Raw genomic sequence first — 24735 nt, 5'->3', positions numbered from 1 at the left:
ATGGCGGGTGCCGGCAGCGAAGCCCGGTTCGCCGGGTTGTCGCTGGTGCAGCTCAACGAGCTGCTGGAGGACGAGGGGCAGCTGACAGAGATGGTGCAGAAGATGGAGGAGGTGAGCCGAGCGGGGGCTCGAGGCGGCGGCGGCGGCGGGGCCTCGAGGGGGACGCGCGGAGCCGGGGGCTGGCGGCGGGCTGGAGGTGGCCCAAGGCGGAGGCGGTCGCGGTGCCTCAAGTTGGGTTGAGGGCACTGGGAGGAGAAATGGGGGGTGCTCTTGAGACGGGGTCGGGGGTGAGGGGACCGAGGCTGGGGCGGAGCTGGGAAAAGCGTCCTGGGACGGGGCTTGCGGGGGCTGATGGGGTCCTGAGGCGGGGAGTGGAGCAGGGATTAGAGAGCCTAGAATGGGCATTTGGAGACGTGGATGACTGTGGCTGAGTCCGGTGGGGCGAGGAGGGAATTGGGGGATCGAGACTGGGTTGGAGAGGGTAGAGGGGACGGTAGTTGAGGGTTACGGGTGCCTGAAACTGGACTGAGAGGGCCTGGGCGGGGGGCGGGGGCTTGAGAGGTACAGGGGGACTGAGGCAGTTATTGGCGTCTGAGAATAGGTTTTGAGGTGCTGAGTGGACTAGCTAGATAGAATCTTAGGAAAGGATTGGGGGTTCCAATATGAATTTGGGGGCCGAGGGTCTGTACCTAAGTCTGAGAGGTAGTTCTGAGATGGGGTTTTGGGGTTGGGCAGAGGTCTCCAGGGTTGGGAGACACAAGGCCACGGACTTACCCAGTTAAGATTTGAGGTGTCCATGAATCTGAGGGATCCTGAGTGTCCGAGGGACCCTCCAGGGTCTGACTTCATTTGGAAGTGGCCTTAACAGCGTTATCCCAGGGGGCTCTTCTCCAGGGTTTTGTGGGAGGGGTCTGAGGGTGGCAGCAGGATGCCCTTTCTGGTAAGAGTTGCCCCGTTTGTGGAAGAAGGGAATGTGGTAATTCTAGTAGGGTAGCTTTGCCCCACAGTGTCTTTCCTTGCTGGGGCCAAGGAGGATTCAATCAGAGCTGTTTTGGGGGAGGAGATAAACTGGAGGTCGGGGGCTGACGGCCAAGCCCCACCTCTTTGATAGTGGAAGGGCTGCCCAGTCTCTGGAAGGCATGCCACCGCTGTTTCTGGATATCTCACTGCATCCCTTGCGGCGTGGTTTGTCCTCAGGGGTAACTGACTTCACTCTTGCGTCTGCAATGTGCGCTTTCTTTTCTCCTTTTCTCCCAGCCCTTTTGAACTCTTTCCCTGAAAGTCCAGTCCTGTGAGTCTGGGTCCTCTCCAGGCAGGTGGACCCAGGCCGATCCAGCTCTCCCCAGCCCATCTACCATTCCTACTCCTTTGTCTCTGAAGTCTGAGCCTTCCCACGCCTACAGGGCTGAGCTTCTCACCCAGAAGCCTGTGGGGGGGCTTTTGGCTTTCTTTCCGAAGAGGGAGTGATTGTTCAGCACTGAGCCAGCCCCTTTAAAAGGGGGCTTGTATGGAGGTTGCACATTGAAAATCACTGGAAAACCCTCAACAGATCATTGTCCTGAGCTACAGAGAGGCCACTGTAGTAAGATGGTATCAGTCTTTCCATTAATCCACCCCTTGTATTCCCGGGCTTTGTAACAACTTGGCACATACAACTTGCTCTGAGATGCAATTTACCCTATTTATGGTCTCCATGTGGCGCTTTCCTTTTTAGAGAAGAATAAGTGACAAAATCCATCTTTCTTGACTGAATGAGAGTTTCATGTCTCCAAAGAAAGAAAATCTTTGCTTAGTTTCTCTGCTTTTCAGTTGCCAGGAGACCTTTTTGTCGATTGTCAGCAGGCATCTTTCTAGTTTAATAATAAAATGATAGGTATGTTTCTCTACTGGGTAACACTGCCTACAAGTTATTTTATTATATGTGACTATCCAGTTTCAGAACAGAGTACTGTAGTTATATTAGTAGAACATTAATAGAAGTAAACTGCTTTTTAGTGGAGGGAAGATTGTGGAGTCAGGTCATTCGGCTGACTCCGGCTTCACCTGTTTCCGCTACATGAGAAACTGGAGGTTACTATTTAAAGGGAAAGGCAAATTAATCTAGCAGGATTTTTTTTGGGGGGGGGTTAAAGGTGACCTTCATACCAGAGTATCCTATAGAAACACTGAGGACCAGGTCCTCTTCATTAGACCACACGGTTAAGTTCAGTTACTCAGCAGAAGCTTGTTCTTTAGGGTGTACTGCTTTTAGAACAAGGAAACTGAACGTGAAGACCGAAATACCTTAGCCAGGCAGCTCACCTAGCCACGGTCCCCCTTTGCAAGTCCTGTTACCCTGATCGTGTGTGGTGCGTTTCTGAAGGAACTGGTGTGATGTCAACAACCAAAATTCTGACCATGGTAGTTTCACTCAGCTACTAATCTTGTGTGTTGGTTTATTTGGGGATGGCTGTGAGACACCGTAGAAGAAAATACTTTGTGAACTGTCCACTCTTGACCAAATGGCACATTTATGATCTGGTGTTAAAGAACATTCGGGCTCTGGAATCATTACACTCCAGGCCAGACCTGGCCACTGCCCAGCTGTGTGACTGCAGGCAGGTCACCTCACCTCTGTGAGCCTCTGCTGGGGAAGGATATATGAAAATATTCTTAGCGTTGATGTGGGGATTATGTGAAAGAGTGCACGTTAAGTCCTTGACACGGCATGCAGTTAGTGTTTAATAAAGAAGTAATTGCAATTAGTAATTTGTAGTTCTCTTTTTAGAGCGATTACTGGCAATCCTGCGTACAGATCATCCTGACCAGTTAATAGGGTCTTATCCCAAGAATCTATAAAGTAAATTTTTATTTGGTATTAGCCTAAGAAACATTTACCTTTCTGTGGTCAAAAGGATTATGTATCTCAGTAGGACTAGAATGAGACAGTAAATGGAACAGCGCTTGCACAGCGAAGAATCTCTTAACCCTGAACCAAAGGCTTTTTTTTTTTTTTTTGGCCGAAGGAAGTGTTTTAAATTGTAGAGTAAGGCTTCTTCAAGCCTGAGGGGCTGTTTTGTGGCGGCTGGGAAGTGTGGCTGGGTTTTGAAGGCATTCACTGTTAGGCTGAAGTACAGCTGTGCACTATGCTTCGCTTACCTTGTTTTAATTGTGGTATCCGAGCTTTAGTCCAGCTCGAGACTAAATTCAAATCATGCCGGAGCTGCAGACATTCTCATTTTCCCTGCCCGTGGGTTTCTCTTTTCCTGTTCCTCCTGTCTGTATGCAGCTCTCTAAATGTAGTACATCCCTATGGTTGTAGGTTCTTCCCTTGTGCTCTGGGCTGATGTTTGTTATGTACACGTTTTTATTTTTATTTAAAGTTATTTTTACATGGCAGTGGAATGTGCCTTTCTCGGTCCACATTAACCCCATTGGACTTGCAGGGCACTCCCTTAAAAGGAACTGTCGCTTAGGGGATTAGGCAGCTAAACGGGACCTCCTGGGTCATTGCTCCCCGTGTGCTTTCTGAGGAAATGCTGATTGGTTGGTGTTAACTAATGATTCACTAAGGATTCAAATTCTGGATGTTTGTTCCTGGGGCAAGTGAAACTGCCCACAGGCAAAAACTCTGAGGGTCTGAAAAATAGATTGTTTTGTGGAAAGTAAAGAGTCTGGTCTGGAAGAAGCTGTTTCCCTAAGGCGTGTTCTGGTGTGATTTGTGTGGGGCTGCGAAGCTACTTGGTGAATCACAATGGCTCATTGAAATGTACCGACCAGGGACTGCTTCCTCAAGCTCTGAACACTGGTGGGACTGGTTTTTAGAAGCTAAGATTTAAAACCCTTTTGAGTGTCTGCTACTGGAGTTTGTCTCTGTTCCTGTTGTACAATCATTATTGTATATATAAAGGCTTCAACTTTTATGTTTAGAACTTCTCTTCCATGGACCCATGACTTTAACGCTTGTACAAAAAATTACTATGCCCCAGAATATTTTCTGAAATCCAGTATTATCTGACTTTTTAAAGAACCTGAGAATTTTGTGACTTATTTTAAACTCTGCTTCCCCTGTAAAGTGAGGATGGTAACCATGCCTGCCTTCTAAGGTTCGTGTGAGGCGAAGTAGAATAGCAGGTGAAGTCAGTAGAGGCTAGCTCCCTTTCTTTAAAGAGATTTTCAGAATTGTTAGACAGTCTTAGGTGAAATCCGATCCCTTATTTCATGTAGTTGTTGTCTCCTTCTTTTGTATTGATCAGAAGTGCAGTGGGGGTGGTATAGTACAGAACTGGCTTTTGATACCAACAATGTGACCTTTGGCAAGTATTCAGTCTTTCCAATTGCAGCTTCCTCATTGAAAATAAAGGGGATAATAGCAGTAAGCTACTCCATAGGGTTGAGGGCTGTTGGGTGGACTAAGTGAGATAAGCCTTTAACATGCTTATCATAGGAACTTCCCTGGTGGCGCAGTGGATAAGACTCCCCCTGCTCCCAATGCTGGGGGCCTGGGTTCTATCCCTGGTCAGAGAACTAGATCCCACATGCATGCCGCAACTAAGGAGCGCACGTGCCGCAACTAAGACCCAGTGCAACCAACCAGTGAAACAAATAAATAAATAAATCTTAAAAAAACCCAAAACAGATGTTTATCATGGTATTGGCACAGAGTGAACGCTCATTAAGTTGTTATTATTCAGTAGTATTGCCAAAAATAGAATGCATAGTGTCCTTTCTGCCATTTCAAGAGACTCCATTTCCTTTAAATGCTGTGGAGCACCTACTGTGTGCGAGGCATTATAAGGGATAGAAGCATGAATAGCGTATAATCCCTATATTATAATTTAGGAAAGAAACCAAGTACACAGACATCAATACAAGAGAGAATAAGAGGTAGGGAGCTTCAGTTTGGGGAGATGAAAAAGATGGTGGCGATGATGGTACAGCAATGTGAGTGTATGTAACACTGCAGGAAACATGCACTTAAAAATGGCTAAAGGGGTCAGTTTCATGTTTTGTATATTTCACCACAGTTTTCTTGTTTTTGTTTTTTTAGAGAGAGAGAGAGAATAAGAAAAAGGTCACATGTGAATTGTAAATGACATTGAAGGTCAGATGAGAGGCTTCCTGGTTAGGTTAGGTTCCTACTGCAAGAGATGGACTTTGATAGGCAAGTAAGATTTAAGAAAATAAATGATCGAATACAGTAATTCCTATACGAGGGTGTAGAATGATACAAGAAACATCTGTGTACCTGCAAGCGGCTTTGGAAGAAAACACGACCAAGCCAGGGAAGAGCCCTCTGTGCTCCATCCGGAACGTGATTCCCCACCCACCAGGGAGCCACTGTCTTGAATTAGGTATTTATTTCTCTGAGTAGTATTTTGACCAAAGTGGGGACCCACGAAGGAGTGACAGCCTGAGCACGGTACTGAGCAGGAAAGCACGGGACAGGTTTTATGACTCGTTGAGTTACCAGATCAGATTTGCTAGTGTGAAGGGAAGTGATAGGAAATAAGGCTGGCGAGGCGGAGAGCCAGGTGAGAACTCAATGGCGGTTCCTTTGGCAGCACTGAGTTTCTGTGACTCTTTGGAGCAGAGCAGCAATGCGATCAGAAGAGCACTTTAGGAAGAATATTTTGGCAGCAGGGGCTGGATTGGCCTGGGGAGGTTCAGGAAGACCATGTCAGAGGTGGAAACAGAAGGGCAGGTGAGAAGAGGTTAGGATTTGAGTTTGAGCTGGAGTTCTGGGAGGGGAGATGCAGACCAGCTGGTTGGACCCCTTCACACCATGGTGCCCTTGTGGAGCTGTCTATCCCCCTCCCCTGCCCACCCAGGGACCCCATCAGCTTTGCCTTCCAAATGTTCTCCCCACCTCAGTCCCAGACACACGGTCCCTTGGCCTCTTGGTATGCCTCCTCGGTGGAATTTGAGACACATTTTGTAAGTCCCTTGCTTCCCTGTGTCCCCGACTGGCCTGGGGGTTCCATTTTATCACGTTTATCTTTGTGTCTTTGGCACCTAGCACATGCCTGGCGCACAGGATGTGCCCAGTTAGTGCTACTGAGTGAGTGGAGGTAGCTGGGCTTTGAGTGGAAGTGAGAGGGTGGGCCAGAGCGAGGCTGGAGGAGGGAAGAGGGGATCCTTGAGACCGTGGTAGCCTGGGTGTGGGGGACAAGCAGGGCAGTTATGTGACATCGTCCGGCAGGCAGCTGAGTGCAGTTCTGGAGCTCAGGGGGATGGTTTGCTTAGAGATACAAATTCGGGGGCTGACTTCGTCCAAGCACTTGTTGAAGTCAAGGAGAATATAGAAGTTTGAAAGGCCATTAGGAGTAATTGGGTTGGGAGAAGGAAAGAGGTGCCATGGAAGGACACGGGTCCGATGACTCGACTTTACAGACAAGTTGACATCCTGTTGCAGTGCCTGTACCGTACAGATTAGTCAGGAGGAACCCAGAAACAGGCTGCACTGGTTGAGCCTCATTGTCGTGTGCAGAATTGAGGTGCTCTTGAGCTAAGCCAGCCTCATTGTAGGTTTGGCTTTTATCACAGTATTTGTAGCGGAATGTTGCTGTGGGGATCATGCCAGGTAGCAGTGCAGGGGTGTCTCTAACGACCTGTGCGTCAGCCGCGGCTCACAGATGTGATCGCTGAGGCTCAGAACATGCTGGGGCAAGAGTTCTAGCTGGTTTATTTCCTTCCTCAGCTGTGTGGGGTTTTCACATCCCATCATTATTCAGGAAAACCATCTTACCCAGTGGTACAAAGACAGAGGAAAGTTCTTTGTAGAGTTACTTCATAGGGAAGAGTGAAAATAGAGCAGCAGATGTAGTTTTGTTGTCAGTAGGTTACCTTGCCAGTATGTCTGGGGAAAGCTTTTCAACGCATTTCTCATGGAACCGTGAGCAACGTTGTTCATTGTACCAAAGAGCGCATGTGAAGAGCAGATGTTTGAATAGTTGTTATATTACAAGCAGTGTCATAGTTAATAAAAGACTTGATTTGAAAGAAACATTATCTCCAAGGTTCGCTAATGGCACCTTGAGGTTATATTCACACCCATAGCCCAGGGCTGAGGTTGGCAGAGGGACAGTAAGTGCTAATTGGTGTTTGCCATCAGACAGCGGCTTTCATTAATGTGAGCACAGCTGAGGTAGGGTAAGTTGATTCATTTACTCAACCTTTATGGAACACCTTGCTGTGGGGCGTGGGGTGTGGGGCACGGGTTGTGAAACCGCTCAGCCACAGAGTTTTCATCTTTTAGGATCTCGCAGGTATGCAAAAGCCAGTTTCAATGTATGGGTGAGGACACGCCCTAGTGGGAGGGAGCCGTGGTGAACCTTTGCAGGGCTCAGGGAGATCCTTGGGAATGTTTCCTGGAGGAGATGACTCATGAGCTATGATTGGAAGGGTGAGTTTACCAGGTAATGAGGGAGAAGGGCTTCCAGGCATGGGGCTGGATTGCATGAACGGAGGCACAGAGGAAAGAAGCAGAGATGGTGTGCACAGGACTACTGCAGGCCTTGCTGGAGGGGCCAGGGCAGGGCGTGGGGGGAACGAGTCCGGAGAGGCGGGCAGAAACCAGACAGCCCCATGTTTCCTGAGAAAGCTTGGGCTTCACTCTCCAGTCAGAGGGAGCCACTGGGGGATTTTAAACCAGGGAGTGGTGTAGTCATACTTGGCGATTTATGTAGATGATTCAGGCAGCCAGGAGAGGATGGATTTGAGGGGTAAGACCAGAAAGCGGGGAGATCAGTTAGAAGCTGAAAGAGGATTGAGAAAAAAGATTTTCAGGCAGCCAGACCCTTTGACTTGGAGGCTTACACCAGACTCATTGCACAGCCTGCTGAGTCTCGCTTTGCACACAATTCAGATAACAACATGGCTAATCTGTCAGTGGCAGATTTTTTAAAGGGTGTAGGGAAAAACTAATAGAGCCAATTACACCATCCAGAAATAAATGAAGCTGCACCCAAAATGTAAGATCAGCTGTTAAGCATAGGATTTGGGTTGTTAGAAGACTTCGGACACGGATTAACCTTTCTAAATATTGGTTTCCTCATCTTTAAAAGGGGAGAATTAAAATACCGTCCTTATGAGACTTTGGAGGATTAAATAAGATAATGTTCGTAAACTGTGGAACACAGTGCGTGACCATGATAAACGCCAGTAAATGACGCTGTGGCGGCTGTGAATGAAGTGGCTGAGGCTGGTTTAGGGTAGTGCTTCCCTAATTCTGGGATTCTTAATGGCAATTACAGAAAGAGGGCTCTCTCGGCAAGAAATCTGGGGAATCTGCTGAAATAAGAGGGGTTTTGTTTTGCTTTGCTTTGTTTGGTTTGGTTCTTACAGCTAGTGTGTGTTGTAGTATTTCCCACACTTACTCCATGGCAGAACTCAGTCTGGGGCGGCCAGGTTCCCTGGGGCACACTTGGGCAAATGCTTATTTAAGGACATAAATGTATCCATCTGCTTCCATGGTCCAGGGATATTGGTTTATCATAGACCCACTGTAGTTACTTGATATTGATGATTCTGTCTCATCAGAGGCTGTCCTTTGTGCTTTCATGTGCTCTGTTTAAGAAGGCAAGGAAGGAGACTTCCCTGGTGATGCAGTGGTTAAGAATCCGCCTGCCAATGCAGGGGACGCGGGTTTGAGCCCTGGTCTGGGAAGATCCCACATGCCTGCGCACCTAGAGCCTATGCTCCGCAACAAGAGAAGCCACAGCAATTAGAAGCCCAGGCACCGCAACTAGAGAAAGCCCGTGCGCAGCAATGAAGACTCAGTGCAGCCAAAAATAAATACATTAATTAATTAAAAAAAAATAAAGCAAGGAAGTATATTTAAGATTTCTTAAAAAAAAGATTTAAGATTTCTGATCCTAATTGATCAAACCTTTAAAAAATGACATTTTTAACATGTTTATTATAGAAAAATTTAAAAATACAACTATAAAGAAGAAAAATATAATCACATGTAATACCACTGCTCAGATAAACACTGTTGAACATTTTATACATTTTCTTTACGTGTTTTCTACCACTAGGATCATTCTGCATGTAGAGTTTTTGACTTGTTTTTAATCTAAATTTATGCTCTGGGCATTTTCTTATTTTTTGTCAGAAGATCCTTACATGACATTTTTAGTGGCTTATGGTATTTTATCATGTGGGTATGACACAATTTATGTGACTAGTCCTTTATTTTTCTTTTTTTTTTTTTTTCTTTTTTTTTTTTTTTTTTGCGGTACATGGGCCTCTTACTGTTGTGGCCTCTCCCGTTGCGGAGCACAGGCTCCGGACACGCAGGCTCAGCGGCCATGGCTCACAGGCCCAGCCGCTCTGCGGCATGTGGGATCCTCCCGGACCGGTGCACAAACCTGTGTCCCCTGCATCGGCAGGCGGACTCTCAACCACTGTGCCACCAGGGAAGCCCTAGTCCTTTATTAATGGATATTTAGGTACTGGGTTTTTTGGCTTTCATAAATTATATTGCGGTTAACATCTTTGAGCATAAATCTGTTAAAATATCAACACTTAATTTTTTTGAAAATGAGTCAGTCTTAAGTATCTAGGCAATTATTTTAGTTAGAACATCTTATTCCCTACATCACTTATAATTGCAGTTTTTTTGTTGTGAAATTTAAGTAGAGTAATTTAGAGTAACTCATTCTCCTTTGACTAATCCCTTTCTCTACCCACAGACTAAAAAAAAAACCTCGTTATTGGAATAGCATTTTCTCATACTGAATAGAAGATGAATAATTTCAGTCATGTGAGAGTAAACTTTTATCAAACTGAATTCTTGTCAGGTGTTGGAGAGTTCATGTCATGATGTATTTTAAATGTAAAAGCAAAATTGTCAAAAGATGTTGTCTTGATATACATCTGGGATCTACCTGGATAGGCATTTTCTTATCTGCACCTGTGTAAAGACTCTCCCAGAAAACTCTCATACATGCTTTTCTTGTAGTTTGTGGTGAAGAGGAGAAAACCCCAAAGCTCTCACTAAACAAGTGAACGCTTTGGTTGGTTGTCTTGGCAAGAAACTACTAATAAGAAAAGCAAAGTTTAGAAATTCTGTCTTCTGTAGGCTGCTTTCTTTTGGGGAGGGGGGGAGGGATCTGGATTTTTAAATTACGGTGGAAGCTATTAATTGACCTCCCTCTACTTAACTAAAGTGTTCCAGTAATTGGCATTCTCCATGCCCTTCATCAAATATAAGGATTGATGCTTCTCTCCCCACCCCCACCCCCGCCAATCACGATTAGATGCTCAGGCATTTCTGCTCCCACGCCACAGTTGCGTGATTACCAAGAGTCACGTGTGTTTTCTCTCAGACCTGTTCATTCTGATATATATTTTTTTAATTTTTGAAATTTATTTAATTTATTTATGGCTGCGTTGGGTCTTCGTTGCTGCGTGCAAGCTTTCTCTAGTTACAGTGGGTGGGGGCTACTCTTCTTCGTGGTGTGCAGGCTTCTCATTGCGATGGCTTCTCTTGTGGAGCACAGGCTCTAGGCGTGTGAGCTTCAGTAGTTGTGGCGCACGGGCTCAGTAGTTGTGGCTGACGGGCTCTAGAGCACAGGCTCAGGAGTTGTGGCGTACAAGCTAAGGTGCTCCGCGGCATGTGGGAGCTTCCCAGACCAGGGCTCGAACCCATGTCCCCTGCATTGGCAGGCAGATTCTTAACCACTGCACCACCAGGGAAGTCCCTCATTCTGATTTTGTTACAGTAATTACATGATTTCATTAAGTACTATGGCAACCGAGGAACCGTGCGTGAAAAGAGAGAGTGAAAACTGTAAGTTGAGTGCTTTGGAAAGAGTTATTATAAGGTGATTCACTAGGAAAAAAAGCTTTCTAGTATTCCAGAAGGATTCTGCTCTCATCTTGCTTGTCCAGTGTCTTCAGGTTCCCCACATGAGAGGGTGTGGTCTAGGCAAAGAACTTCTGGAAATCGAGCTAGTGGACCCTTTCTCTAAGAAAGGACCTTTGCTTTAAATGAAAAAAATGGATAGGTCTTTAAAATTCTATGTGTTTAGTGAGTTACTGCTTTAACCAAACTGCTCAGTTAACCAGCAGCTGACTGGTTCTGATTATATGAAGTGAGGGCTTCTCTGTGTCCTGGCTCAACTGCTGTGAGATTCTGATTCTGTAGGACTAGGCTGGGGCCAGGTGTGACAAGCCCCTTGCTTTTAGGAGATGAGGGACAGAGGCAGGTGACATCGTGTTCAGTTTGGGCCCCATCCTGCCTTCTGCTCCTCATCCCTTCTTCCACGCAGAGTCCCCAGGAGTTACAAGGCCAGTGATAGTAGGAAGGTAACATTTATTATCCACACAAGTCCAGGAAGTGGGACAGATCTTGTCGTCGTAGTCGTCCTGTCCTATCCGCCCCCCCCCCCCCCCCCCCCACTGAATATTAGGAAATACGTCTTCTAGGAAAAAAAAAAAAATACAAGGGAACACCCTGGTATGTTGTGCCAGCCAGAAGTAGAAAACAATCAAATCCTGTGTAGCTGAGACCACTTCTTCCCTGGGGCGAGTCCGTTTATTTTCAAGCCTAGCTTTTTGCATTTCCTGTGGTCAGTTGCACTTACAGTGAGTAACATACTAATTTTTAAGATGGAGTCAGCTCCATATGGAAGGGATTGGTCGAGTGTCTGCTACTTTCTGAGGACAGCAGGTTTCTCTCAACAAGAAGGATTTTGATATCTGCCATCAGAAGTAGCAGTCTTTATTAATCTAATATGTTCTGTTGAGTGGTTGTTTCAGTGGAACGTTTGGTAAGCAGCTGGCACATTTACTTTCCCGAATAGGCTGTAGCCTTGGAGATGGTTTCACACAGCCCACGAGATGGTCGTATTTTAGAACAGCTTCATAATGTTCTACAGTTCTTTCACTGGATTTTTTGTATTTTCATATCCTTAATTTTTTTAGCATGTTAAACAGTCCAACTCAGCAACTGTTAAGTTTTCTCATAGAAACTCAGGGAACATTTGGATTGAATCAAGCCACGTTGGGTTGTGTTTACAGGTCACCTCTGGGATATTATAGGCTTGGATTACAGGCTTCACCTGAAAGCCCGCCTTCAAATGGAAGACTGGTGAAATGAGTGCATCACTGGGAAGGTCTTTTCACTGAATGGAAGATGAATTTGGGTTTTCTGATAACCTAACCTTTAGTATTAAAGCCCAAACTCAAATTGCATGTGACTTTAGTGAAATCTATTGTAAAATTAATTGGTGAACTAGATCAGGTGTAGCACAACAAAAGGAAACGAGGTTAACCTGGCTGAATGCGTGCCAACCTTTTTATCACCTAATCCATAAGCCTGCTATGTTTAAAGTCTGAATGCAACCTGAACTTTTCTAGTGGAAAGTAAAAGGCTAAGATTTCTTTCATTCTGTATCTTTGTATTATATATAACTTTCTATTTAATTTTATTTGGAGAGGAAAGTATCAAAATCAAAATGAATTTCCCACCAAAAGGAACCAGTGTTTCTTTGAGAAGGACCCACCTGAGTTAGGGGCAGCAAATGTACAGATTGGTCTGGGACATCTTGTTTTACCAGAGAGCAGGGCAGCTGTCAAACCTCTGGGGTGTGTCAGCCTAAGAGCCAGCTCAAAGTGTCTCCCACTGGCCACGGACAATTTGAGCATTAGGAAGATTAATGACTACAGCTGATTAAAAATTTGTTACTTAATAATGACACCTCCAGAAAAAGCTTATTGGTCGTTTTTGGAGGTTGCTTGAGCACTAAATCTTCTAAAAGTTGGCTTTAAAAGTGGAAGGGTGGCGAAATCAAACATTCATCCTGCTTTTCCTATGTAAATTATTTCCTATACTCAAACAGATGAGGCAGAATGCTCAGAGGAATTCAAGCCAATACATACAAAAGATGAAATTAAAGAACTTTTAGTAAGTGTAGTTACAGCATTGTAGTTAGAGTCATGAAGTTCTTGCCCATTAAAGATACATATTAAAGTTTTTACCGGTGAAATGATATTATGCGGAGATTTGCTTTAAAATACTTCCCCCCCAGAAGTGGGGAGTACAGAAGAAACAAGACTGGCAAATGTTGCTAATTGCTGAACCTGGGAGAAGGGCGCACGGGGATTCATTATACTTACCTCTGCTTTTGCTTTGTGTTTGAAATATCCTAATAAAAGGGTACATGAGAGGCATAAATAGAAATGAAATTTAGGTGATTACTGGAACTTGAAAATAGAGAAGTGGTGGTAGACTGGGTTTTGTGTAGTCGGGTAGGTTCTGTGGCGTAATTCGTGGTGTAATCCTGTAGAAAACACAGCTGGAGACAGAATACCCTAACTCTTAATGTCATACCTCTGGAGTTACTTCCTGGCACTTGTGACTTCGGTGATCTCTTAAACCTCCCAAAGATTGCATTTCCTTTTTCCTGAGTAAAATGGGGACAAATCTGTCTCACCCTCGCTGAGAGGATTAAGGAGCTATAATGCGTGGCACAGTGCCAAGCACGCGGTGAGAACTCCAGAAATGTTCACAGATACTGTTGAACTGTGTCAGGTGCTGGCGAGAGTGAAGCTGTCACGTCACCACCAGTAAGTTGTCTTACTTAAATCTTTAAGTTCGCATCTGTTTGATTTTTTTTCCCCCCTGAACCTTTCTTTTTAAACTTTTTATTTTGTATCGGGTATAGCTGATTAACAATGTTGATAATTTCAGGTGTACAGCAGAGGGACTCAGCCGTACATATACATATGTCCTCCCCTGAGCCTTTTCTTTGAATAGCAAATGCAGTCAGGGCTGCAGGCTGCAGTACAGGGTGAATGGTGCCCTCTGGAGTTAGGCCCTGTGAGCTGAACACCGCCCATCTCCTGGCGGTTGTGACGCGGAGACTTATGCTCAGGACAGGCTGTGTTCTGGTTGTTGTTCCCCCAGAGCCTGGCACGTCATGGTGCTTCTTAAGTATTTCTTGAATGAATGAATGAAATGCGCAAGCCGCTGTGTTGGAGCACGTTGCGGTGGCTGTTAGGAGCCGTACGTAGTCTAGGTGCTGGAGTTCATGAGTGACTTAAACAAAAAAAAAAGATGTGTAAAGTATTGTGGCTTCCAGGCCATCACAATCATAAACATTACTCCCACATTCTACCCGCCTCTAATGAGTCTCCACATGGGTGTTGCGCGTCTGATGTCTACGCAGTAATGGGTAGTTTCGCTTTAGAGCAATCGCTGTCATAATCTTCATTTTTTCCCCTTATGCTTTTTTTCCAAACTGTGATCACTCCTGTGGTAAAGCAGGGGTGCGGATAGTTTCACCTGGTTGGTTGTAATAACGAGCACTCATCTGTGATGTTACTGTTTAAACATTTATTATAAACATTCAAAGAAGCTAATCTTCAGAACAGCTTAGCAAGGTTTTAACAGCTGGCAGGTGGTGGCCTGAGGCCCAGCAATAAGCGTCCTCCAGACTGAGGTGGACACATACTTAGCAGCAGGCATGTGTTGGCCTGGGTACTGTGCTGGGTTCTGGGGATCGGGGAGTGAACAGGGCTCAGTTTTCCTCTTAAGGGGCCTGATGTTCTCATCAGAAGGGTGAGCGTGGGCTCAGACGTCGTTGTATTTCCTGGGGAAAGCCATTCCAGTTCTGTCAGTCAGGCCTTTGGCGAGACAGGGCACTCAGACTCCCCCAGGGCTGGTGCAGAACGGGCCACAGGTGTGCACTTCTCAGCCTCAGGCCTGAGGGATGGAGCTGGGTGTGGAGAACGAGAGAGGTGGCTGCTTTTGATTGGGGTGGGGGACTTGGTCACCTACAGCGACCCCAGAGGAAGGGGACCCAGAGAACCCCCTCCTCGTCCCACCCTCAGTCCCCATCGCTGAATCCAGCTAGAACCAGAAGGCAAGGGGCCTAAGTGGTGGATGTGGTTCAGCCAGTTGGCCCCTGGGGCACAGAGCAGGATGGAGAGTGGATCTCAAGGAGAGGTGGAAGATTCCAGGCCTGGATTAAGTCCTCTGGATGCCATAACACATTACACAACTTGGTGGCTTAAAACAAGACAAATTTATTCTCTCACAATCCGGGAGACCAGAAGTCCTAAATCAGGGGTGTCCATGCTCCCTCCAGAGACTCTAGGAGAGAATCCGTTCCTTGCCTCTTCCAGCTTCTGGTGTTGCTGGCCTCCTTGGCCTGTGACCGTATCACTCCATTCCCTGCCTCTGTCTTCACATGACTTTCTCCTCTATGTGTTCTCCTCTGTGTGTCTTGTATAAACCCACTTGCCATTGGATTTAGGACGACCCAGGTAATCTAGGATGGCCTTTGCCTTCTTTAACTTAATTACATCTGCAAAGAGTCTTTCCCCAGATAAGGTCACATTCCCAGGTTCCAGGGATTAGAATGTGGACATTTCTTTTGGGGAGCCACCATTCATCCCACTACAAGCATCCGTCACTCGCAGGAGAGTTAAAACGCCATTGTGATTCAGTGATAGCTGTTGGTGTGACTTTGTTTAATTTGTCTTCAGTCGAGGGGCACTCCGCGAGGGCAGGGTCCGGCCTGCCTCGTTCACCCGTGTCCATCGCCAGCCCTGCCCAGGGTCAGCGCGTAACAGTGCCTCAGAAGATCCTTTTTTGGATGAATGAATAAACTGATGAACGGACAAGCACCGTGAACTACAATTCGGAGTAAAGCCAGGGGTGTGCTCTGTGAGGCCACAGAAGAGAGCCCAGCTGTCGCTGTGCGCTGAAGGAAAGCCAGTTCAGTTACATCATTTGGGTCTCTGGCGCAACAGGGGGCGCTCAGCTTGGGGGAGTCGAGGGGCGTGTAGTAAAGGTGTTCTTTACAAGGAGATGGTGGGCGTAGACCCTCGGGGCTGGTGCATTTCAGCTCCGAGCCGAACACTTAAACAGGGATGGATGGAGCGGTGAATTGTGCCTCAGAGAGCACCCGGCGATCAGGGAGTGAGAGCGTGTGTAGCTTTTCCTGCGGCTCTCGGAGTCGAAAAAGGTCCCGAGCCACAGCCAGGGCAGGGCTTTGAGGAGGGGCTTTATACGCAGGGGCTCGAGCAAAGTTGTTGGTGAGGAGTGTTTTATCTACCAGACTGAATGTTTACTTGTTAAATAAAATGGGATCCTTTACTTTGTACAAATACTAGGCCTGTTAGCATCGCAGTAGGTGAGAGGGCAAACCTGTGTTTTTTGGTTTGTTTTGTTTTGGGGCTGCACCTCGTGGCATGCGGGGATCTAGTTCCCTGAGCTGGGATCGAACCTGTGCCCCCTGCAATGGAAGCGCAGAGTCTTAACCACTGGACCGCCAGGGACATCCCCCAAACCTGTGTTTTTATCTTAGTTCCCGTGTCCTTACTGGGTTTTGAGCATTTAAAGAACTTTAGTACGATCAAGAATTTCCATCTATTTTGTTGAAATTTGCTAACATAATTCAATAATGTCATTTACTTTGTTATGATACGGATTATATTATAGTGTAAAGGGGGAGTAAGGGACTACTCTGAGTATTTTTCCATAAAAGATTTAGCTTGGAAACATAGGCAGATTTGCCCATTGTAGTGTTTATAGGAAGGCACAGTTATAATTATAGTTGAAGGGGCAGACAGGCCAGCTTAAATCAGAACTTCACATTGTGGAAGCATCTGGTTTGGAAAACATCCACTGCAGACCCAAACCTTGACCCAGCTCTGGACAGTGGGGCGCAGGCAGGCCCCCGTCCTGGCCCCGAGTGCCTCTCAATTGTAACTACTGCGTGTGTCATGCAGAGGGGAGTTTATGTCTGTTTTCCTCCTCACCAACTTTATTTTCTTCCACACTCCCCCAACCCAAATAAATAATGACCTGTGCATTTGAGGTAGAATGTACATTCTGTGAAAACCTCATATAGTGATATAAGCCTCCCACTCTGCCTGGACAAGTATATGTAAAAGACCTTGGTTTTTTGTTTGTTGTAAACAAAGGCAGCTTATGTCCCTAGAGCCTCTGCCCTTCTGGTTCTACTAATACCTAACAGGTTTTTTTTTTTAATTAAAACATAATTACTTTCTATAAATTTATACATGCTTATTATAAATGATTCAAACACTATACACAAGTAGAAAGAGGAAAGTAAAAAAAAAAAGTCACACCACTGAGAGGTTGCTGTTAGCTTTGGCTGACCATCCGTTCAGACAGCCCTGCTCACGGATGGACAGATGGGCAGAAATCACTGTATAAATGGATCTTACTGTAAATGCTATCACACATCTCAGTTTTCTTTGATTTTGAACAGAAAAGGAAACTGAAGTGAAACTGAGTACATTTATAAAAATGTTTCATTACCACAGAGAGTTTATTTCCTGAAAAGATTTCTCTGTGGTTAAGAAAAAGAATCATGAGAAACCATCAAGAGGCTGGGACCCAGTTTTCAATTTCAGGGCGTATGGCTCCGCAAGAGGCCTCCTCTCGCACGGGTCCTCGGAGCAGTAGGACAGGGGCTGGGGAGTCAGACTGCACGTCATCCAGGGTGGCTGCCACTTAGGCCTTGCTGAGTGTGGTGTGCAGGGTCCCCCGAGTCCTTTGCAAACGATAGAACAAGTCTGGCTGCTTCCTCCCAGTTTTCCTCAACTGGGATGATGAAAAGGAACGTTGGGGAGGAAGGTCTTTCTCTAATGCAGCATCACAGGCGTGTTTGGGCCCCGATGCTTGTGCGGGAAGAGCTTTATCAGAGGCTTTTCCCCACTTCAGCCTACGCCCTGGCCACTGCTCCTGCCACCACTGTCTCCACTGTCCACCTGGACAGGGTGCGGGTGTGCCCTGGGTGGCCACTGAGAATTTCCTGATAGTCTTGTAAAAACATCTGAGCACCCGGGGATAGAAAGAGTACAGCCAGCGTGACGGTCGTCTGCATTGGTTGGAATTTTATTTTGCCTCTGCATTCGGTGCATGACATGTTGGAGGAGAAGTGATTCTGACCTGACTTGGACCCCAAGAGAATAAGCTTTATTCGTAGATATGTTTTAGGGTGGAACGGTGAGGCAAGGATCACCTGGGGGCTTTGAAGACACTCTCTAGGCCTGGGTCCCCTCCTAGAGAATGGGGCTCATCTGGGGCTGGGCTGGGCCCCCTTGCCTTCAGGTAGTTCAGCTGATGCTGAGAACCCCCGCGGTAGGCTGGCACTTGGCGGTGCTAGGATGGTGTACTTCCCTCACGCGATGCCTTTCCAGTGGCCCCTCGGGACCCCTGTGCTTGTGGTCTGCCTGCGCTGAAGACTTGGGGAAACTCCTGATCGGATGGCCCTTAGATCCAGGACGAGTGAGACCCTCCATCACAGTCCCCAAGGGTTCCTCTATTACGGGAGCCCGTCTGTTGCATAAAAGATTCGGGGCATTTGTTACTTGGCAAGCACAGCTCATGGTTTTTTTCTTTTTGACTCTGCGTTTTGTTACCTACCTAGTTTGCCAGATGTATCCTCAAGTGACTGGCTTTTTAGGGGATGAGAGGGTCTCTCTGATTGATTCAGCAGATCCTTGCTGAGTGGCTGCTGTGTGCTGGCTGTTTGGCACACCACAGATGACAGGATACCCAGAGGGGGTAACAGTGAGTGGACGCACAGACGTAGTGCTCACTGGTTGCCATTGGTGGCAGGAAGGAAACAGGTGCTGTGACAGAGGGCGGCTGCTGGCTTAGCGAGGACGGCCAGGGAGGCCTCTGCGGACAGGGTGCTCAGCTGGGGCCGGGCAGTGAGGCGGAGCCAGGGGCCTGCTCAGGGAGAGCTTGGCTGGTTCTCAGAACTGCTGGGACGGGGCGAGTGAGGACCAGGTCACCCCAGGGCTCAGAGGTCAGGGCCTGACGAGTTCGGCTCCATTTTCGCTGATTCTCAGTTTGAGAATAGGAGGGTGCCTGTTCCTCTCAATTCTCTGGGCCTCACTCAGGGCCTGACAAATAACAGTTGCTCAGTAAGTGTTTATTGAACACAGAACTGATTGAGTCAGAATGATGGCATGCGCGGGGCAGTGGGTCCTGAGGGTGGCCTTGAATACCTGCCCCTTCCCGTCCATCAGATGAGACCAGTCGGAGCAAAAGATCTCATCAATAGTCTGTTTTATTTATTTATAATTAAAGTTTAAATTTTGAGATAATTGTAGATTCACATGCGGCTGTAAGAAATAACACAGAGATCCTGCATAGCCTTCACCCGGGTTCCCCCACTGACAACATCTTGCAAAATTCTAGTCCACTCCCAAGCCAGAATTTTGACACAGATATGGTCAGAGCAGGGCACCGTGGCCATGAGGAGCCTTTCTGTCGCCTCTTACAGTCACTTCCCTACCCCTAACCACGAATCCATCTCCATTTCTGTAGTTTTGTCCTTTCAAGAATGTTGTATACACAGAATCTTGGAGCCTGTGACCCTCTGGGCAGGTTTGTTTCTTTCGCTTAGCCTGTCCCCTGGATCTCCGTCCAAGTTGCACGTGTCTCAGTAGCCCACTCTTCCTGCTCACGGTGTGGGTGTAGTACTGCGCTTAGCCGTCCACCTGCTGAAGGACACCTGGGTGGCTTCAAGCTTTTGATGACAGAGACGGCCGTTCTGATCACGCATGTGCAGGCTTGTGTGAACACACACTTTCATTTCTCTGGAGTAAGTGCCCAGGCGTACAATTTCTGGATGGTAAGGTAGTTACCTCTTTTGTTTTGAAAGAAATTGCCGAGCTGTTTTCCAGGGTGGCTGTGCAATGGTTGGCTTGTATGTTCCCTTAAATGGCTTAATCGAAGGAAAGGCTCTTCTGCAGGACCTCTGGATGCAATGTACCTGGAGGCCGAGCTGCTGTGGGTAGGGCTTGGGGCGGTGCTGGGAGCCCCCCAGGACCCCTCCACAGTCTGCAGGACCAGGAACCCAGTTAAACCAGGTCCTTCCAGCCCTCACAGTCCTTGCTGGCTGAAAGCAGCAGTGAGAGAGGGGAGGGTATTTCCACCGTGCTAGTTTTATAGTATTGAGCTAGAGGCTTAATTTTCTATCTTAACTTAAATTTTGCTTTACCCTGAGCCTAATCTTGAGGGCCCTACCCTGTGGGCCGTGCGAGAGACGCAGATTATGTGTCTGCTGAGGAGAGGAGCCCCCCACTCGGTGGTCAGGGCCTCCTGCTAGAGACCTGCATCCAAGGCTCTTTCTTTGTTCTCGCGTGCGTGCGTGTGTGTGTGTGTGCGTGCACGCGTGCTGGGAATTGTGCACTAGCGCCAAAGGGTATGGCTGGAGGGGGAGGGGTTGAAGCGGAGGCAGCGAGGCCAGGAACCTACAGTCAGACGAGCAAGAGGAAGGAAGTAGCAGAGAAAATAGCCTGGGTGGGGTGGGGTGTAGAAAATATCAAGGGGAGGGCAGGATGGCTGGTGTGGGGCTGACGGAGAGCTTTGGAGAGAAACGGGGGCAAATAAGACTTCAAGTCCGGAAAGCGAGGTGGCTGCAGGCCGTGGAGGAGCCCTCAGCAGCAAGTGGAAAGGGGGCTGAACTAGAAGTAAGACACGTTGGTATTTTTGCTTTTTTATTCAATGTACTTCTGGTTACGTTTCATTAGGACTTCCTCACCTTTTCTCAGACCTCGCATTAACCCCTCTCACCCCTGAGGTCTAGGCGGGCTTCTCCACCCACACGTGACCTGTGCCCGCCCCCCCCCCCCCCCCCCCCCCGCCCCGGAAGCACAGGACCCCTGTCGGGCAGATAAATCCCCGCCCCCAGCTTTGGATCAGCGGTGCTGATGGACCAGCGGTCAGGAGCTGGGGAGGCTCAAGCCTCTGCTCAGACGTGAAGAGCTGGTGTTGGGCGTAGGGACAGAGTAGAACAGGGCCCCTGAGTGGATTCCTTCCCAGGGTCTCGGGCTTTCACGTTTGATCTCAAAGCCTGACGACTAAGCCTGAATTGACACCATGCCAACTGGCCCTCCTCTGATAAAAAGTGATTCTTTCGCTTCTCTGGAACAGCAGCAACTCGTTTTGGAAAACTCTAGCTCTAAATCTTTAGAGCCGTTCGCTCCTAAGAGCGCAATGGCAGTGGTAAGGAATTCCGGTCACAGCACAGCTCCTGGGGTAAAAGCTTCAGCAGGTCCTGGGACAAAGCCCGTCCTGCAGGCCTGAAGGAGAGGAAGTGGTCTCGCTCTTTAAGAACGGGAGCAGCGTCCAAACTAGAAATCGGGGCTGGCGTTGGGATGGGGGCAGCTGCCCAGCCAAACGGAAGCTGCTGCGGTGGCCCCGGGGGTGGGGCTCGGGGCTCACACGCTGGTTCTCATCACCCTGTATGGTCTTTGCAGACGCAGAACGTTCAACTTAACAAAGAAATGACGCTGGCCAGCAACCGGAGCCTGGCAGAAGGAAACCTTCTCTACCAGCCCCAGCTGGACTCTCTGAAAGCACGTTTGACCCAAAAATACCAGGAACTCCAGGTGCTCTTTGAAGCCTATCAGATAAAAAAGACCAAATTAGGTAACTCTTTTAGGGTGATCTTTCAAGAATAAAGAGCTGAGGGAAGGTTGCATTTTCAAGCTGTTGCACTAACCAGGAAAGAAATGTTATTATGGAACAATTTCAGATTAAGACAGTCATTACTGCTGTGAAAAAATAGTTTATATATAGGATTGTGTCAGTAATTTAGAAGAAGAGACTTGACTACTTTTTTTTTTTTTTTTCGGTACGCGGGCCTCTCACTGTTGTGGCCTCTCCCGTTGTGGAGCACAGGCTCCGGACGCGCAGGCTCGGTGGCCATGGCTCACGGGCCCAGCCGCTCCGTGGCACGTGGGATCTTCCCAGACCGGGGCACGAACCCGTGTCCCCCGCATCGGCAGGCAGACTCTCAACCACTGTGCCACCAGGGAAGCCCTTGACTACTTTTTAAACAAGACTACCTTTTCCAAACACTATAGAAAAAAGGCAATTTTCTGAATTATGATATACAACTAATGTTTTATCCTTGAAGTTACGCCCTCACAGTTAATGTTGAAAAATATTCATCACTGGAATACTTTATTTTAATGTCACACTTTACTTTGCAGCCATTATGAAGTGACGCAGGCATTGACTATTGTTGAAGCCTGAGTGCATTGGGGGTAGCTTCCAAGGAAACTGAGATTAAGAGAAGGTTAAAAGGGGAGTTCCCTGGTGGTCCAGTGGTTAGGACTCAGTGCTTTCACTGCCGTGGCCCTGGGTTCAATCCCTGATCAGAGAACTAAGATCTCACAAGCTGAGGGGCATAGCCCCCCCCAAAAAAAAAGGAGAGAGAAGGTTAAAAAAATCACCCCCTTCAGTGAAGTGTGCAGTGACGTCCGATACCATGATTCCTATATCTGTATAACTGCAGTAAAAATGCGCTGTAACACACCCGACCAGAACGAGTAAAGGTGAAAAGGCTGGCAACACCAGTGCTGGTGGGGATGCGCGGTTCTTCCATTGCTGGGAGGAGTGAGAATTGGAGAAGCTGCTTGTTAGCACCTGCTACAGTGAAAAGTAGGCATGCTCTATGATTCAGCAGTTCCACTGCTGGGTGTCTCCCCAACAGAAGCGAACGTTCACTCATGTCTATCAAAAGATGCACACAATGGGCTTCCCTGGTGGCGCAGTGGTTGAGAGTCCGCCTGCTGATGCAGGGGACACGGGTTCGTGCCCCGGTCCGGGAAGATCCCACATGCCGCGGAGCAGCTAGGCCCGTGAGCCACGGCCGCTAAGCCTGCATGTCCGGAGCCTGTGCTCCGCAATGGGAGAGGCCACAGCAGTGAGAGGCCCGCGTACCACACACACACACACACACACACACACACACACACACAAAAGCACACAAGAATGTTCGTTATAGCTTGCCTTGTGAGAGCCAAATTTGGAAACAGTCTAAGTGTCCTTGTACAGAATGATGGGTCGGTTGTGACACTTACACAACTTTCAGTGCCACAAAGCACGGAAAGAAATGGACTGCTGATGCGTTCAGCAACACGGATGGTCTCAGAGACGTGGTATTGAGCGCAAGAGGCCAGCACAGAGCACATACTGTGTGATTCCACTTGTGTGCCGTTCAGAAGCAGGCAGGACTCTTGGGTAGTGGAGGTCAGCACCTCTGGGAGTGGCCTGGGGAGCCTTTGCAAACATTCCGTATCCCAGTCTGGGTCATGGTGGTGGGGTTTGTATGTGTAAAAATTCAGGTGGTGCACTTACGATGTGTATACTTTATGTATTTATGTAAATTATCACTCAGAACTCCAAAGGAAATAAATTATAGGGTGAATTGCAGGGTTAGGTTGCAAGGTTGGGTCACACGTTCAGTCATCGCCCCTGTATTGTGAGGTGGGAGGGTGACGCCAGCTGCCGTTACGGCCTTTCCTCTCAGCTTCCTGGAAAGTCAGCTCAGTAGGTGTGACTCTCCTGTCACCTGTCCAGCGAAAGTACACTCTTTCTTCGAAAGGGAAGTGGGGAGGAGACTGGGGGGGCGTGTTGTCCTGAGGGGCTGGGGGTCATGGTGGTTTCTGAGGGTGTGCCAGTGCCCCTCACGCTCTCGTGCCTCCTGCTTCTTCCAGATAAACAGTCCAGCAGCGCTTCCTTGGAGACCCTGTTAGCACTTCTGCAGGCGGAAGGGGCCAAGATCGAGGAGGACACCGAGGTAAATCCAGCCAGCCCAGCGGGACGCCCCAGGGCAGTTACCTGGGCCTGGGCCCAGTTCCCCCAGGGCCAGGCGTGCCGGCTGCGCAAAGTGGGCAGCCCAGCCCGTGGGTTGGGGAGAGCGCCAGCCTGGGGGCCAGGGAGGCAGCGGGGGCGGTCTGGTCCTCAGGTGAGGGGTGCACGCTACACTGTGAATCGGAGCCCGTCCTGTCTGCGTCAGCTGGCCGGGCAGAGCCTGTGGGCACGACCAGCTGAGCACCCGAGGCTTAAGCCTCGCTGAGCCGTAAGGAAACGAGTCAGAGTCCAAAGTTGTGTGGTTGTAGCCTCACCGGACTAGGCCGAGTGCTCTGAGGAACCATCGGGCGGGGTGGCCCTCGTTGGCGCGAGCGAGTTTCTGTCCTGCTGACCGTGTGGGGCTGGCAGGGCGCAGCCAGTGGAGGGAGGGAAACGCTGGTCTCGGCCAGGGGCTTAGCAGCTCGGGCCCCTCACCTTAAGGCGGGCTCTCCCCAGGCCCGCCGTCTGTCCGGCAGGTGGGACCAGCACCTCTCTTCCCGCTCGCTTGGCCCAGGTGGGGCACCAGGAGCGGCCGGGGACAGGGAAGGGATGGGTGTCCTCATGGCTGACCTGCCCCGTGAACCGGCTTTCTCCTGCTCCTCCAGAACATGGCAGAGAAGTTTCTCGACGGAGAGCTTCCCCTGGACCTCTTCATCGATGTCTATCAGAGCAAGCGGAAACTGGCCCACATGCGAAGGGTTAAAATTGAGAAGCTCCAGGAGATGGTGCTGAAGGGGCAGAGACTTCCGCAGGGCCTGCCGCCGGCCCCACTGCCCCCCAGGGTGCCCGAGCCAGCGCCCACTGCCCCCCTGCCCTACCCCTCCCCGGAGGCCAGCGGGCCCCCCTCCGCAGTGCCTCGGCGCATCCCTCCCCCACCGCCCCTGGTGCCTGCGGGACGCTTAGCCACGCCGTTCGCCGCCGCCCTGAGCTCAGGACAGGGCCCCCCGCACCCAGTGGCGCAGTGCCCACCGCTGCCCCCGCGCGGGGGCCTCCCCGCACAGCAGGGCTTCTCCCTGCAGCAGTTTGTGTTGCCACCGTACCCGCCGGCGCTGCCCCAGAGACCCGCGCCCCGGCTGCCTCCGCACCAGCCGGGCTTCATCCTCCAGTGA

General features: G+C 48.7%; 1 protein-coding gene across 1 annotated transcript; it reads left to right on the top strand.

The window, feature by feature from the left end:
• Positions 1 to 24735, top strand: VPS37B (VPS37B subunit of ESCRT-I). The gene is made up of 4 exons (XM_065890466.1): positions 1 to 111; positions 21244 to 21415; positions 23491 to 23573; positions 24232 to 24735. Exons 1-4 carry the CDS (start codon positions 1 to 3, stop codon positions 24733 to 24735), a joined length of 870 nt encoding a protein of 289 aa, XP_065746538.1.

Source organism: Phocoena phocoena, chromosome 13, assembly GCF_963924675.1.
Source record: "Phocoena phocoena chromosome 13, mPhoPho1.1, whole genome shotgun sequence".
NCBI classification, from domain to species: domain Eukaryota; kingdom Metazoa; phylum Chordata; class Mammalia; order Artiodactyla; family Phocoenidae; genus Phocoena; species Phocoena phocoena.
The sequence above is the reverse complement of the archived record's forward strand: the minus strand, read 5'-3'. Positions and strand labels throughout refer to the sequence as shown.

What these genes read in the sequence shown, in the direction of transcription:
- VPS37B (XM_065890466.1), top strand. Translation starts at nt 1, where the DNA reads ATGGCGGGTGCCGGCAGCGAAGCCCGGTTCGCCGGGTTGTCGCTGGTG. An exon ending in GATAAAAAAGACCAAATTAG is followed by an intron (nt 21,416 to 23,490) that starts GTAACTCTTTTA and finishes TGCTTCTTCCAG; the next exon opens with ATAAACAGTCCAGCAGCGCT. An exon ending in AGATCGAGGAGGACACCGAG is followed by an intron (nt 23,574 to 24,231) that starts GTAAATCCAGCC and finishes CTGCTCCTCCAG; the next exon opens with AACATGGCAGAGAAGTTTCT.